The sequence below is a fragment of the Doryrhamphus excisus genome, chromosome 11 (assembly GCF_030265055.1).
Source record: "Doryrhamphus excisus isolate RoL2022-K1 chromosome 11, RoL_Dexc_1.0, whole genome shotgun sequence".
Lineage (NCBI taxonomy): Eukaryota > Metazoa > Chordata > Actinopteri > Syngnathiformes > Syngnathidae > Doryrhamphus > Doryrhamphus excisus.
The window spans coordinates 11,599,415-11,613,867 of record NC_080476.1 but is presented as its reverse complement, the minus strand read 5'-3'; the positions used below and the strand labels follow the sequence as shown (position 1 = coordinate 11,613,867).

General features: G+C 35.0%; 1 protein-coding gene across 1 annotated transcript; it reads right to left on the bottom strand.

Moving 5' to 3' along the window:
• Positions 1-10,254: 10,254 nt before the first annotated feature.
• On the bottom strand, positions 10,255-12,695 carry ponzr2 (plac8 onzin related protein 2). Its single transcript, XM_058087926.1, has 4 exons — positions 12,637-12,695; positions 11,805-11,918; positions 11,560-11,720; positions 10,255-10,873 (listed from the first exon to the last, which is right to left on the bottom strand). The coding sequence occupies exons 2-4, from the start codon at positions 11,908-11,910 to the stop codon at positions 10,742-10,744; spliced, it is 399 nt and encodes a 132-aa protein (XP_057943909.1). The 5' UTR covers positions 11,911-11,918; positions 12,637-12,695; the 3' UTR covers positions 10,255-10,741.
• Positions 12,696-14,453: the final 1,758 nt, after the last annotated feature.

The window sequence follows — 14,453 nt, the reverse complement described above, 5'->3', positions numbered from 1 at the left end:
GCATAAAATGCCAGATTTTGAATTTGGTGATTTTTGACAAAAAACGTAAGGGGTTAGTATGTCGTTTTTTTCATTTTTTTGTACTTGCTTTTAAAGCACTTTTCTGTCAAAAATAAAAGTGGAAACCTCACACACACTCAACAGGGGACCCAGAAACATCCAAAAATGGCATAGAATGCCAGATTTTGAATTTGGTGATTTTTCACAAAAAACGTATGTCGTTTTTTTTTTCATTTTTTTGTACTTGCTTTTAAAGCACTTTTCTGTCAAAAATAAAAGTGGAAACCTCACACACACTCAACAGGGGACCCAGAAGCATCAAAAAATGGTATAAAATGCCAGATTTTGAATTTGGTTATTTTTGACAAAAAACGTAAGGGGTTAGTATGTCGTTTTTTCATTTTTTTTGTACTTGCTTTTAAAGCACTTTTCTGTCAAAAATAAAAGTGGAAACCTCACACACACTCAACAGGGGATCCAGAAGCATCAAAAAATGGCATAAAATGCCAGATTTTGAATTTGGTTATTTTTGACAAAAAACGTAAGGGGTTAGTATGTCGTTTTTTCATTTTTTTTGTACTTGCTTTTAAAGCACTTTTCTGTCAAAAATAAAAGTGGAAACCTCACACACACTCAACAGGGGATCCAGAAGCATCCAAAAATGGCATAAAATGCCAGATTTTGAATTTGGTGATTTTTGACAAAAAAACGTAAGGGGTTAGTATGTCGTTTTTTTCATTTTTCCAACTTGCTTTTAAAGCACTTTTCTGTCAAAAATAAAAGTGGAAACCTCACACACACTCAACAGGGGACCCAGAAGCATCCAAAAATGGCACAAAATGCCAGATTTTGAATTAGGTGATTTTTGACAAAAAACGTAAGTCGTTTTTTTCATTTTTTTCAACTTGCTTTTAAAGCACTTTTCTGTCAAAAATAAAAGTGGAAAACTCACACACACTCAACAGGGGACCCAGAAGCATCCAAAAATGGCATAAAATGCCAGATTTTGAATTTGGTGATTTTTGACAAAAAACGTAAGGGGTTAGTATGTCGTTTTTTTCATTTTTGTCAACTTGCTTTTAAAGCACTTTTCTGTCAAAAATAAAAGTGGAAACCTCACACACACTCAACAGGGGACCCAGAAGCATCCAAAAATGGCATAAAATGCCAGATTTTGAATTTGGTGATTTTTGACAAAAAACGTAAGGGGTTAGTATGTCGTTTTTTTCATTTTTGTCAACTTGCTTTTAAAGCACTTTTCTGTGAAAAATAAAAGTGGAAACCTCACACACACTCAACAGGGGACCCAGAAGCATCCAAAAATGGCATAAAATGCCAGATTTTGAATTTGGTGATTTTTGACAAAAAAACATAAGGGGTTAGTATGTCGTTTTTTTCATTTTTTTGTACTTGCTTTTAAAGCACTTTTCTGTGAAAAATAAAAGTGGAAACCTCACACACACTCAACAGGGGACCCAGAAGCATCCAAAAATGGCACAAAATGCCAGATTTTGAATTTGGTGATTTTTCACAAAAAACGTAAGGGGTTAGTATGTCGGGTTTTTTTTTTTTTCATTTTTCCAACTTGCTTTTAAAGCACTTTTCTGTCAAAAATAAAAGTGGAAACCTCACACACACTCAACAGGGGACCCAGAAGCATCCAAAAATGGCATAAAATGCCAGATTTTGAATTTGGTGATTTTTGACAAAAAACGTAAGGGGTTAGTATGTCGTTTTTTTCATTTTTTCATTTTTCCAACTTGAATTTGGTGATTTTTGACAAAAAACGTAAAGGGTTAGTATGTCGTTTTTTTCAGTTTTTTCAACTTGCTCAAAATGCACTTTTCTGTTAAAATAAACACGGGAAACCTCACACACACTCAACAGGGGCCCCAGGAGCATCCAGAAATGGCATAAAATGCCCAAATTTTAGGGCGTCAATTTTTGAAAAAAAACGTAAGTAAGTATGTCGTTTTTTTCATTTTTTTCAACTTGCTTTTAAAGCACTTTTCTGTGAAAAATAAAAGTGGAAACCTCACACACACTCAACAGGGGACCCAGAAGCATCCAAAAATGGCATAAAATGCCAGATTTTGAATTTGGTGATTTTTGACAAAAAACGTAAGGGGTTAGTATGTCGTTTTTTTCATTTTTTTCAACTTGCTTTTAAAGCACTTTTCTGTCAAAAATAAAAGTGGAAACCTCACACACACTCAACAGCGGACACAGAAGCATCCAAAAATGGCATAAAATGCCAGATTTTGAATTTGGTGATTTTTGACAAAAAACGTAAGGGGTTAGTATGTCGTTTTTTTCATTTTGTTCAACTTGCTTTTAAAGCACTTTTCTGTCAAAAATAAAAGTGGAAACCTCACACACACTCAACAGGGGACCCAGAAGCATCCAAAAATGGCATAAAATGCCAGATTTTGAATTTGGTGATTTTTGACAAAAAACGTAAAGGGTTAATATGTCGTTTTTTTCATTTTTCCAACTTGCTTTTAAAGCACTTTTCTGTCAAAACTAAAGTGGAAACCTCACACACACTCAACAGGGGACCCAGAAGCATCCAGAAATGGCACAAAATGCCAGATTTTGAATTTGGTGATTTTTGACAAAAAACGTAAGGGGTTAGTATGTCGTTTTTTTCATTTTTTCATTTTTCCAACTTGAATTTGGTGATTTTTGACAAAAAACGTAAAGGGTTAGTATGTCGTTTTTTTCAGTTTTTTCAACTTGCTCAAAATGCACTTTTCTGTTAAAATAAACACGGGAAACCTCACACACACTCAACAGGGGCCCCAGGAGCATCCAGAAATGGCATAAAATGCCCAAATTTTAGGGCGTCAATTTTTGAAAAAAAACGTAAGTAAGTATGTCGTTTTTTTCATTTTTTTCAACTTGCTTTTAAAGCACTTTTCTGTGAAAAATAAAAGTGGAAACCTCACACACACTCAACAGGGGACCCAGAAGCATCCAAAAATGGCATAAAATGCCAGATTTTGAATTTGGTGATTTTTGACAAAAAACGTAAGGGGTTAGTATGTCGTTTTTTTCATTTTTTTCAACTTGCTTTTAAAGCACTTTTCTGTCAAAAATAAAAGTGGAAACCTCACACACACTCAACAGCGGACACAGAAGCATCCAAAAATGGCATAAAATGCCAGATTTTGAATTTGGTGATTTTTGACAAAAAACGTAAGGGGTTAGTATGTCGTTTTTTTCATTTTGTTCAACTTGCTTTTAAAGCACTTTTCTGTCAAAAATAAAAGTGGAAACCTCACACACACTCAACAGGGGACCCAGAAGCATCCAAAAATGGCATAAAATGCAAGATTTTGAATTTGGTGATTTTTGACAAAAAACGTAAAGGGTTAATATGTCGTTTTTTTCATTTTTCCAACTTGCTTTTAAAGCACTTTTCTGTCAAAAATAAAAGTGGAAACCTCACACACACTCAACAGGGGACCCAGAAGCATCCAGAAATGGCACAAAATGCCAGATTTTGAATTTGGTGATTTTTGACAAAAAACGTAAGGGGTTAGTATGTCGTTTTTTTCATTTTTCCAACTTGCTTTTAAAGCACTTTTCTGTCAAAAATAAAAGTGGAAACCTCACACACACTCAACAGGGGACCCAGAAGCATCCAAAAATGGCACAAAATGCCAGATTTTGAATTTGGTGATTTTTGACAAAAAACGTAAGGGGTTAGTATGTCGTTTTTTTTCATTTTTTTGTACTTGCTTTTAAAGCACTTTACTGTCAAAAATAAAAGTGGAAACCTCACACACACTCAACAGGGGACCCAGAAACATCCAAAAATGGCATAAAATGCCCGATTTTGAATTTGGTGATTTTTGACAAAAAACATAAGGGGTTAGTATGTCGTTTTTTTATTTTTTTGTACTTGCTTATAAAGCACTTTTCTGTCAAAAATAAAAGTGGAAACCTCACACACACTCAACAGGGGACCCAGAAGCATCCAAAAATGGCATAAAATGCCAGATTTTGAATTTGGTGATTTTTGACAAAAAACGTAAGGGGTTAGTATGTCGTTTTTTTCATTTTTTTGTACTTGCTTTTAAAGCACTTTTCTGTCAAAAATAAAAGTGGAAACCTCACACACACTCAACAGGGGACCCAGAAGCATCCAAAAATGGCATAAAATGCCAGATTTTGAATTTGGTGATTTTTGACAAAAAACGTAAGGGGTTAGTATGTCGTTTTTTTCATTTTTTCATTTTTCCAACTTGAATTTGGTGATTTTTGACAAAAAACGTAAAGGGTTAGTATGTCGTTTTTTTCAGTTTTTTCAACTTGCTCAAAATGCACTTTTCTGTTAAAATAAACACGGGAAACCTCACACACACTCAACAGGGGCCCCAGGAGCATCCAGAAATGGCATAAAATGCCCAAATTTTAGGGCGTCAATTTTTGAAAAAAAACGTAAGTAAGTATGTGGTTTTTTTCATTTTTTTTCAACTTGCTTTTAAAGCACTTTTCTGTCAAAAATAAAAGTGGAAACCTCACACACACTCAACAGGGGACACAGAAGCATCCAAAAATGGCATAAAATGCCAGATTTTGAATTTGGTGATTTTTGACAAAAAACATAAGGGGTTAGTATGTCGTTTTTTTCATTTTTCCAACTTGCTTTTAAAGCACTTTTCTGTCAAAATTAAAGTGGAAACCTCACACACACTCAACAGGGGACACAGAAGCATCCAAAAATGGCATAAAATGCTCGATTTTGAATTTGGTTATTTTTGACTAAAAACGTAAGGGGTTAGTATGTCGTTTTTTTTATTTTTTTGTACTTGCTTTTAAAGCACTTTTCTGTGAAAAATAAAAGTGGAAACCTCACACACACTCAACAGGGGACCCAGAAGCATCCAAAAATGGCATAAAATGCCAGATTTTGAATTTGGTGATTTTTGACAAAAAACGTAAGCGGTTATGTCGTTTTTTTCATTTTTTTCAACTTGCTTTTAAAGCACTTTTCTGTCAAAAATAAAAGTGGAAACCATATGGAAACCATACCATACTGATTTCCATGTTTTTTTCTTTATTTATTTGTATCTCAATGAATTGCATGATATTGCAAGAAATTGCACCATATGGTATCGGATCACATTGATTTGAACTTAAAGATTATCACGTCATATCACATCGTGAAGCGGATGAATGCTATCGCCAGAAAATTCCATGTATCGCTGGCAGTCCATCGAAATTGAGATCCGCACCCCTAATTTGTACGCACACACTACTGGTCTGGACAGTTTAAGTTTGCACTGACAATGAAAGGTAATTCCTTCGTCTTCATTCTTACCATAACACACATTCATTCTCGCTTGTCTGCCAATGTTATGCTCACTTCTCGGATGTAAGGCTGCATTATTTATATCAGTGTGTATTGTACATCTAAAAATACCAATGTATTTTTTTTGAGGATATCCAACTCATATTTTTAGCAAATCCTATGAGATGAATAAATAAAACTGTACAGCAGATGACCAAGTGAAGAGATTATTCACTATTTTTGCCCCCCCCCCCCCCCCCACATAAGACAAACTTTTCCAAACCCCAAAGGAGCGCATGTGAGCGCTTGCTGTCGGACACTTGAGGAAAAACTCCACACAAGAGTTATAGATCTTATTCACCCTTTCAATGAACCTTGAGATGCACTTAGAGGTTGTTTGCGGTGGCCGTATATCAGCGCTAACAACATGCCGAAAGACTCAATGTTCAAGAAAGCCTCAGTGCTGCCCCCTAGTGGATGCAGAAACACAAACAAAATTGAGAACTCTTCGGAAAAAGATGTTTTGTTAAATTATTACCGGAAAGATTGTTTTTTTTAATACACAAGTACTGTAAAACTATTTTCTGCAATTAAACCCAATAACTGAACCAAACAAATAAATGTTGTGATGCATTCGGGTGCTCTGAGCTATCAGAATGACAAGGTTCACTAACCAAAGAATTTGGTGACCCTCCCTCCCTTAAGCTGGACCCTCTTCAGGTGCTGCCCCTCCCATCCTTTACTTTTGGACACACGTTAATATGTGTTTTTAAAAAAAAGGAAAAATAACTAAAAACATACTTTTATGAGAATAAATTTGTCATGTTAAATGATAAATATAGATGTTATAGCACCAGATTACAGTAATTGTTTTAGAGGAAAAAATACATCATTGTGGTTTATTAGATCGTGGTTATATTACAAGAAAAATGTAATGTAATGTTGTTGGTAAAATGTCAGAATCTTACAAGAAAAAATTAGAATTTTACTCAATAAATTTGCAATATTATGAGAGATAAGTCCTCAGTTATTATTATTGTATATATTGTATTTTTATTGTTGTAATATTTGGATACCAGAAGTAGGTCTGAAAATTACAAAAATAACATCATTTTCAAATAAAAATTTTTACAAAGTTTTAATATTACACTAAACAAGTCAGGAAGGAATAACAATAACATTTTAGTAAAAGTAAAGTTTTTTTTAATTTTAACATTAAGTAAAGTCACAAAAATGTATTCAAGAAAATAAGTCTTATTATTACAATAGAAATTAACTTTAGTTAGGAGATTTAATTTATTTAATTTGAAATACATTTAATTTGAATAAAAATGTAATGTCATAATTTTAAAAAGTCTTAATTATATGAAAATATCGTCAAAATATTACACGACGAGTGTTGTAGTGATGCAAGAAAATGTCTTAATTTAACTAAAAAGTGAGTTATAATGTTATAAATGTTCGGAAAAATTATTTATACGAATATTCCGACATTAAAGTTACAATGTTTCTAGAATTTTTTTCATAAGAATATAGTATAAATATATTTTTGGTATAAAAATATATTTTGATTGGATTTTTTGAAAGAATAATATAATAATATATATATATTTAGTTTTTAAAATGCAGTTATTCTTTTTTGGGGGGGAAAAAATGCTTTTTTTGTACGAATAAAATATTTAAGTTTGATAATATTTATATTTTTGTGTGTTAATAGGATTCCTTTATAACCATGCAGATATTAGTATTGTATTGTATGGCGGAGATGCGTACTATATCGAGTGCCGTTCTAGTTCTTATTTAAACAGCCAGTAAGATCATCAGGCATCCGATAATTGTGCTTGCCCCTTTGCCCTCAGCCTCCCTCACACACACACACATACACACACACACACGGCTATCCGTCTCTAGCTATCAGCTGCTCCCTGCTGCGGTTGTTTTGAGAGGTCAGACTTGTTTGTTTGCTCTGAGGCCCGTCGTGTGATAGCGTGTGTCGGACTATGCCTGACCACACCCCCACACATCAACGACCCACCCCACCACCGGGCCGCCCGGCGCACCATCACCTTACCTTAATCTGAGCCCCGTTATCAGTCGACTCCCCCGCCAACTCCAATCTTGTCTCTTTTTTTTTGTAGTAAAGGAACACTTCCCCCAGGAAATTATGGCAGATAGACAACGTCTCTATCTGTCATGGCCAGAGCCTCGGGTCACCCTTGGTGGAAGGAGTGTCACTCAGGTGGGCTTAATGGCTGCCAGGTTCAAATCCATCTACTGACCTTTGAGGCCCATCTCGTGTCATCAGTGCAGGTATAGCCTTTTTTCACGCTGCTTTAAACCAGTGGAGGATTCGCACTAGGGGCAAGCGATGCAGTGCCCCATCACATCCAGTAGATGGTGATTTGTCTTACAGAGCAGGGAATCAATTGTTTAATGTGGAAAAACGGTTAGCATGACTGTCATCTGCTAATCTCTGAATGGGCTTTGAATTCTGCCTAGCAACAACCAACAAAAAAATAAACTTTTTTGCAATAAATTGGATAGCATTATCACAATAATAAAGTTGAAATGTTATTAAAATATAGTCCGAATTTTTACACAAAAAGGTGTAATTGGACAAGTAGAGCAAAATCATTATTTTACTTCTACATTAATATTAATATTAATATTATGTGAAAATAGTGAAATCGGGATAATTATAGAATAGCTAATAGCTAAAAAAAAAGTCAAGTAAATATGGTGAAATATGAAAGTCATAATTTTACAAATTAATCCATAATATTATTATTTTAGAAGAACAAAGTCCGAAAGACTTTAATAAGGGAAAAAAAGTTGTAATAATGATAAAGTTGTCATTTTAATAAAATATATCAGTTATGTTGCCATATTAATTTATTACAAAAAAATATTTTTATATCACAAGAATATACGTTGTCATTTTATGAAAATAAAGTTGTTATATTTTTAAAAAAAGTATTTATTATTTTCAATAATTCATTTATTTATTTTCAATAAAATAATGTCATTTTGGAAGAAAATGTTGTAATTTTATGAGAATAAAGTCAGAATATAAGAGTACATTTAGAATGTTTGGAGGGAAAAAAAAGTCAAAATGTGTCCTAAATGTTACATTTGATAAAACAGAAAAGTCTTATATTCAATGATAAAGTTGTACATTGAAAAGATGATATCATGATATTCCTTATTACGGAAAAATATTGCAATATTGAAAAAATATGTTATGAGAATAAAGTTGTCATATTACGAGAGCCAAATCATAGCTTTGTAGTTTTTACAAGAATATCGTTGCAGCTGTTTTGCGGAGTAAAAATGTCCGTCTCATAATAAGAATAAAAATAAAAAGTCCAAATTGCGCAAATAATGTTGTAATTTTAGGAGAAAACATGGAGGGGAGCAACCACCTGATGAGGCAACATAGAGGGGGGTATTTACTACAAGAATGGGGGGGGGGGGCTGGGGGGGTAACTAGTGTACATGTGTTGGTGAGGTGTGTGCGAGGTTAAAGTAACAGATGTTAAATCTTGAAGGGGGTACAACAGAAGCTAGCCTGTACCAGCAGCACAACAAAGAGGGCAGCGCCCAATTAACATTCCCGACGCCCGGACACGCCCCTTCAGTGGCACCCCATAAAAGTCAGCAACATCAATTCTTGCTCACCATAACTGTCATCATAATCCCATTTAAATATGAACCACCAGACAATTGATAGGGGACACCAATGCACCATTCAGTAACGTCAACTCTGATTGGACCAACTTTAATCACTATGCCATGATACCGTTCATGAAAGATGATAGCCACTTTTAATACCACTCTATACTTACTAATACTAATATTATGGCTTGTAAAAAAAGATTTCTCTTAATATTGTGATTTTTTTCGTTTTAACTTTTAACAAGAAATTGCAGCTCTAGTTTCCGCAATGATGTATTTTTAAAACTTTATTTTAGTTATTCTGACTTTTTTTGGGGGGGGGGGGGGATTTTGCAACTATGTTCTTGTAAAAATAGTTATTTTATCTATTAATTTTTATAAATTAATACATTATTGATGATTCTCGTAAAAAATATTTTTGTCCCTAATATTATGACTTTTTTTTTTACATTGTAACATTTAGGAATGTCCAAAAATTCAGTCGGTGTGATGATTTTAAATATTCTTTTTATTTTTATTTTATTTATTTTTTTCTTGCATGTCTGACCCTACCCTGACCTTTAAAAAAAAGAATTATGTCAGCTTTGTCGAAAAAGATTTCTCTTAATATTATGATTTTTTTTAACTTAGGACTTGTGACATTTTTAACAATAAATTGCAGCTTTAGTTTCCGCAATTATGTATTTTTAAAACTTTATTTTAGTTATTCTGACTTTTTGGGTGGAATTTTGCAACTTTTGCAAAAATAGTTATTTTGTCTATTAATTTTTATAAATTAATACATTATTGATGATTTTCATATAATTTATTTTTTGTCCCTAATATTTTGACTTTTTTTAACATTTAGGATTGTCCAATAATTATGTGATGATTTTATTTATTCTTTTTTTTAATTTATTTTTTTCTTGTATGTCTGACCCTACCCTGACCTTTAAAAAAAAAGAATTATGTCAGCTTTGATGTAATTTATTGTATATTTGGTGTGTTTTTCTGTTCACCTTCTATTTGGTGTAGAGGTTAGCGAGGTGACATGTCAGACATCACATCACTGATGTCATCCTCCCTCGTGACCCTCCATGACCTCTGCTAAACGTTCAATGAGTAGAGCGCAGCGCCCTCCAGCGGACATGTGTTGCTCAACATCAACTTGGTGGGTCTATTTTAAAAAAAAACTACACTAATTTATTTAATCGAAACATCTTTAGATACAGCTTTTTCATTGGATAGCAGCAAGAGCTATTATCATTTGGGGGCTGAAAAAAAATCAAAAGACAAATATGACAAGTGGTGTATGAAATATTATATTAGCAGCAAAGCAACACATGAAACATCCCTGAGTTTTTATTTTCATAATTAAAAAAAAGCTAATTGTTAAAATGTTACACAGTCATTAATACAGATATTTAAAAATGTTTATCAGTCGGAAAATATGTTTTAAACTATTATGAGTTGTAAAAGGATGATTTGGACAAAAGTGAACAAGCTAGTGCATCGTGTCCTGCATTACCGTTTACTTCCACATGAGGGCAGCAATAATTATGGTACTGTAGTGCTTAGTGGGGGCAGTCAAACGTCTGAAGATTAGCTAACTTCAATAAATAGATAATAAAAATCAAGCTAACTTCTACTAAAAGGCTGTGGGCCCTGTTTTACATATTTTTGTATATTTTATGCAAATGTATGTTTGGACTGTTATAGCTATAAAACACCCTTTTTTATGTAGTCACTGTGTTATTATAAAAAGACGATAATAATTCCAAAGATGTCTTATGCAAAGGACTTCTTATAGGTGTTAACCAGAACAATGGGAATGTCTCGTTCCTTCATCTCTCGGGCCATCTGGCACCAGACACAGGCCATACAGAAGGTGGCGCACACGCAGTCATTACCCATGGTTCCCTGCGGACAGACCAAGATCAAGATCAAGTCAACGATTGACGCATGTGTCAGTATACGGATATGTTCAAATAACTTAGCATTTAATAAGTTATTAAACAACACAACTCAGAGTTTGACCTTGCTAGCTAGTCTTCTCGATAGGTATCATTACAAGACAGCCATAAAACATCGATCCTGCATTTTTTGTGTCTGCATTTCACACAGAACCTTTATTGTAATTGAGATTTTTCTTATAATATCACATTTCTGCAAAAGTTATGACATTATAATAATAAGAGTTTAACAGTTGATTCCATTTAATGCTCCAATAATAGGACCCTATGCCTAGCACTAATAGCACTGCGATAATGCGTCTATTTCGCCACATCCACCAGTTAACATCATCAGTTTTTATTGACACTGCGTTGTCCCATCTAATAGCATCATCTAGTGGTCAAACTAAGAACTACAAAATAATGCGCGTGCCATAGTGCATTGTATTTATAGACTGACATGGGCAGGGTCTCGTGCAGCTTGGACACCTCGGACCTCGTGTGGAAAAGGGCTAGAAACTAGCTAACTTGCTGAACCAGAAAGATTATTCGCATTTTTTATCATTTTTTGTGTTTATTTAACTAAATACATAACGTTAGTCTGACTAGCTTTATATGTTAGTATGATAGTACTACTGCTCTTTGTGTACTTACTCTGATGCCGTAGCGATGTCTCATGGACATCCTCATGGTCATGGCGACGGGCGGGACAATCTCTCCTAGGAAGATGTCCACCAGGGGGAGACAGAGACACTCGCCATATTTTTTAGTGGTTATACAGGCAAAGCAGGGGAGGCACCAGAATGCGAAACAACCTTTAAACACAAACACACAAAAAAACAATTAATAGCAAAAATAGTGATGGCGACAACACTAGAAGATAACAAAAAGACACTCACACATGGGGACGTCATTGCAACAGTCACATATTCCACTCCCCCATTCGTTTGAGTGCTGCTGGACCATAATGGGCCCAGGCTGCGTGATCACCATTTTGGAGGTCATTTTGACTCCTAATCAAGGACAAAGAAGATATCAATATTAGAACAATACTCAGCAAAATGTCTACCTTTTAAATTTAGAGTAACAGCTAGATCGCTAAAGAGCTCTATTAGCTAGTTAGCTATAGAGATACCTGGGTCACTTCATCATAAGACTACTAGTTTGCTTGCTAGTATTTTAGGTACAATTTGTTTATGTTACTTAAAAGATCCTGCCGCAAAAAAAACTGCAGGATTTCCAATCCAATAACGATATGGCAAAAATAATTACAATGAAATGATCCTCTTGAAATAATAGCACAATAAATATATTATAATAAATAGCATAATAAAGTCTTAAGAGTTAGCATAAGCACAAGGGACAGTTTGGTGATTACGTCTTGGGGTTGCTTGAATTGGAAAACTTTTATATATAATACAAACTGAAATATTTATCAAATATTTATGTCTTAATACTTAGCTAAGATGCAGCACATTTCATTATTTGACTTAATTAGTTCCATTGTTCCACTTATAAGCGAGTGCAGCTAGCTAGCTAGAGTGATACCTAGCTAAGATAGATAAGACACAAATTCAAATCAATTGAATGGTTTCTGGAATCCTAACAAAACTACGATTTAACCTCTTTCAGATGACAAACATCTATCGTAAAAACCTAAAACACTTCAAAAGTGTTACACTTCAAAAAGTCACATAAATGTAAATAAATTGTCCAAAATCTAAATCTCACCCGAGCGTGTCTGAATGCTACGTCCTGTCAGCGCCAACCTCAGTGGAGGAATAACATGACATTAACGTGCTTGTGCCTCAAAACACCCGACTGGACCGACCTGCCGGGCAGGTTAGGCTAAAGAGGGAGCTAGCATTTTGCCTTAATGGGATATATTGTGGCATACAATGGTGCCGTGTTGTGTTCTCTCATAGCTAATGCTAGGCTGGGGGTTCGTGAATACAAATGACTACTAAATCCTTAGGTTTCCGTAATGCGCATGAACAGCCACAGGAGGTAGTAAAGTGCTCTTTTCTGACCTAAAAACGTGTTAAAGCGCATTTGGAATTGAGTCCTAAAAGCACCTGCTGTATGACGAGGGCTTTACAAGCGTGTCAACTTGTAAACAGTAATGTTCTTGTTGTTACGAGGACCGTGACATCATTCCATACCAACAAGATGACACAGTGTCACACCTTATCAAAGTCAAACCAGTTAAACAATTGGCAGTTTTGACAATTTCGTCTATGAAGACACGAATAAAGTTATTTTTTGGACCTCGGCCAAGGACGTTATTAACACGACTGCTTTTGAAATGAAGTAACCATTGCACGTTGAAAGACTTCTTAATGAGTAGCCTTTGAAAAACATGTGATTATCATATTTATAACAAAGATAGCTCAGCATGTTATTGCTTTCTCGAATTTAACTTAAAAGTTAAAATGTACTCACTTAGAGAATGAGTTTTTTGCCAAAAAACGATATTGTCCAACAATCATATTATTTTTTTCCAGATTGATCGATAGAAGTCATGTGGTTTGTTTTTAGAAAGCATGTGACCTCAATTGACATGTGAATAAACATACTTGATAAGCTTATACCTGAAATTTGCTCATGTTTTTTATCGCAGAATCATACTAGGAAGTCCACAAAGTGGTAACCTTCCACCCAGATCAAAATCCATGACACCCGGTGGGAACCAGGAGAAACCAGGAGAGCAGCTCTGTGGAGTCAGTGCAAGTAAATAAAGCATAGAATCAGGTCGGCTGTGGGGGTGACAGAGTTCATCGTCATACCGACCTCATTCACCGACCACTATGAACTAATATTTAATGTGTTTAATGTCATCATATTTAATATCATATGACTATGCTGTAATTTAAAAACATTCTTCAATATATTATTGTATTTTAGTTTATGCTTATCAATTCTTTGCATTTCCCAACTATGGGGCAAGTTGAACCATGACCACACACACTTCCTTTTTAGTCTCTAGTGTGCATGTGTGTGGTAAAGAGAGAGAGGGAGGGAGGGTTAAAAGGAGTTGAGAGGTCGAGAGAAATGAATATTTGCTTGGCGTCCTCTGCGTAAGCCACCACTCATCTACACTAATTATGACTCATCAGTAATATGACTTTCTTACATATTTAAATGATCTGTAATTCCTTTTCTCAGCAGCTATCTGATGGATGTCCCAACCAGTGTGAACAGAACCTCCTCCAAGGAGCCTCCACCGCCGTACGGACCCCAGGAGCGACAGCAAGGACCGGCAGACCCTTTCCTCACTGCAGCCAGGCTTCTACGTGCAGGATGGAGGAGCAAGGAGGACAAAGAGAAGAGGACACCAAAGATGAGGACATCTGCTGAGGAGGACAAAAATGCACATGAAGAGTGGAAGAAGACACGTGGGCCGCTTCAGACATCTTCTACCTTACGCAGATGGTCCAGAAGGTTAAGGACTGCCAAGCTTCCTTCTATTGCTGAGACATGCACAGATGCAGCACATTGATGCATTCAATTACACACATTAGGAGTACAGGTAACCACAAAATGGAAAT

What these genes read in the sequence shown, in the direction of transcription:
- ponzr2 (XM_058087926.1), bottom strand. Translation starts at nt 11,910, where the DNA reads ATGACCTCCAAAATGGTGATCACGCAGCCTGGGCCCATTATGGTCCAG. An exon ending in TTGCAATGACGTCCCCATGT is followed by an intron (nt 11,721 to 11,804) that starts GTGAGTGTCTTT and finishes TTGTGTTTAAAG; the next exon opens with GTTGTTTCGCATTCTGGTGC. An exon ending in GACATCGCTACGGCATCAGA is followed by an intron (nt 10,874 to 11,559) that starts GTAAGTACACAA and finishes GTCTGTCCGCAG; the next exon opens with GGAACCATGGGTAATGACTG.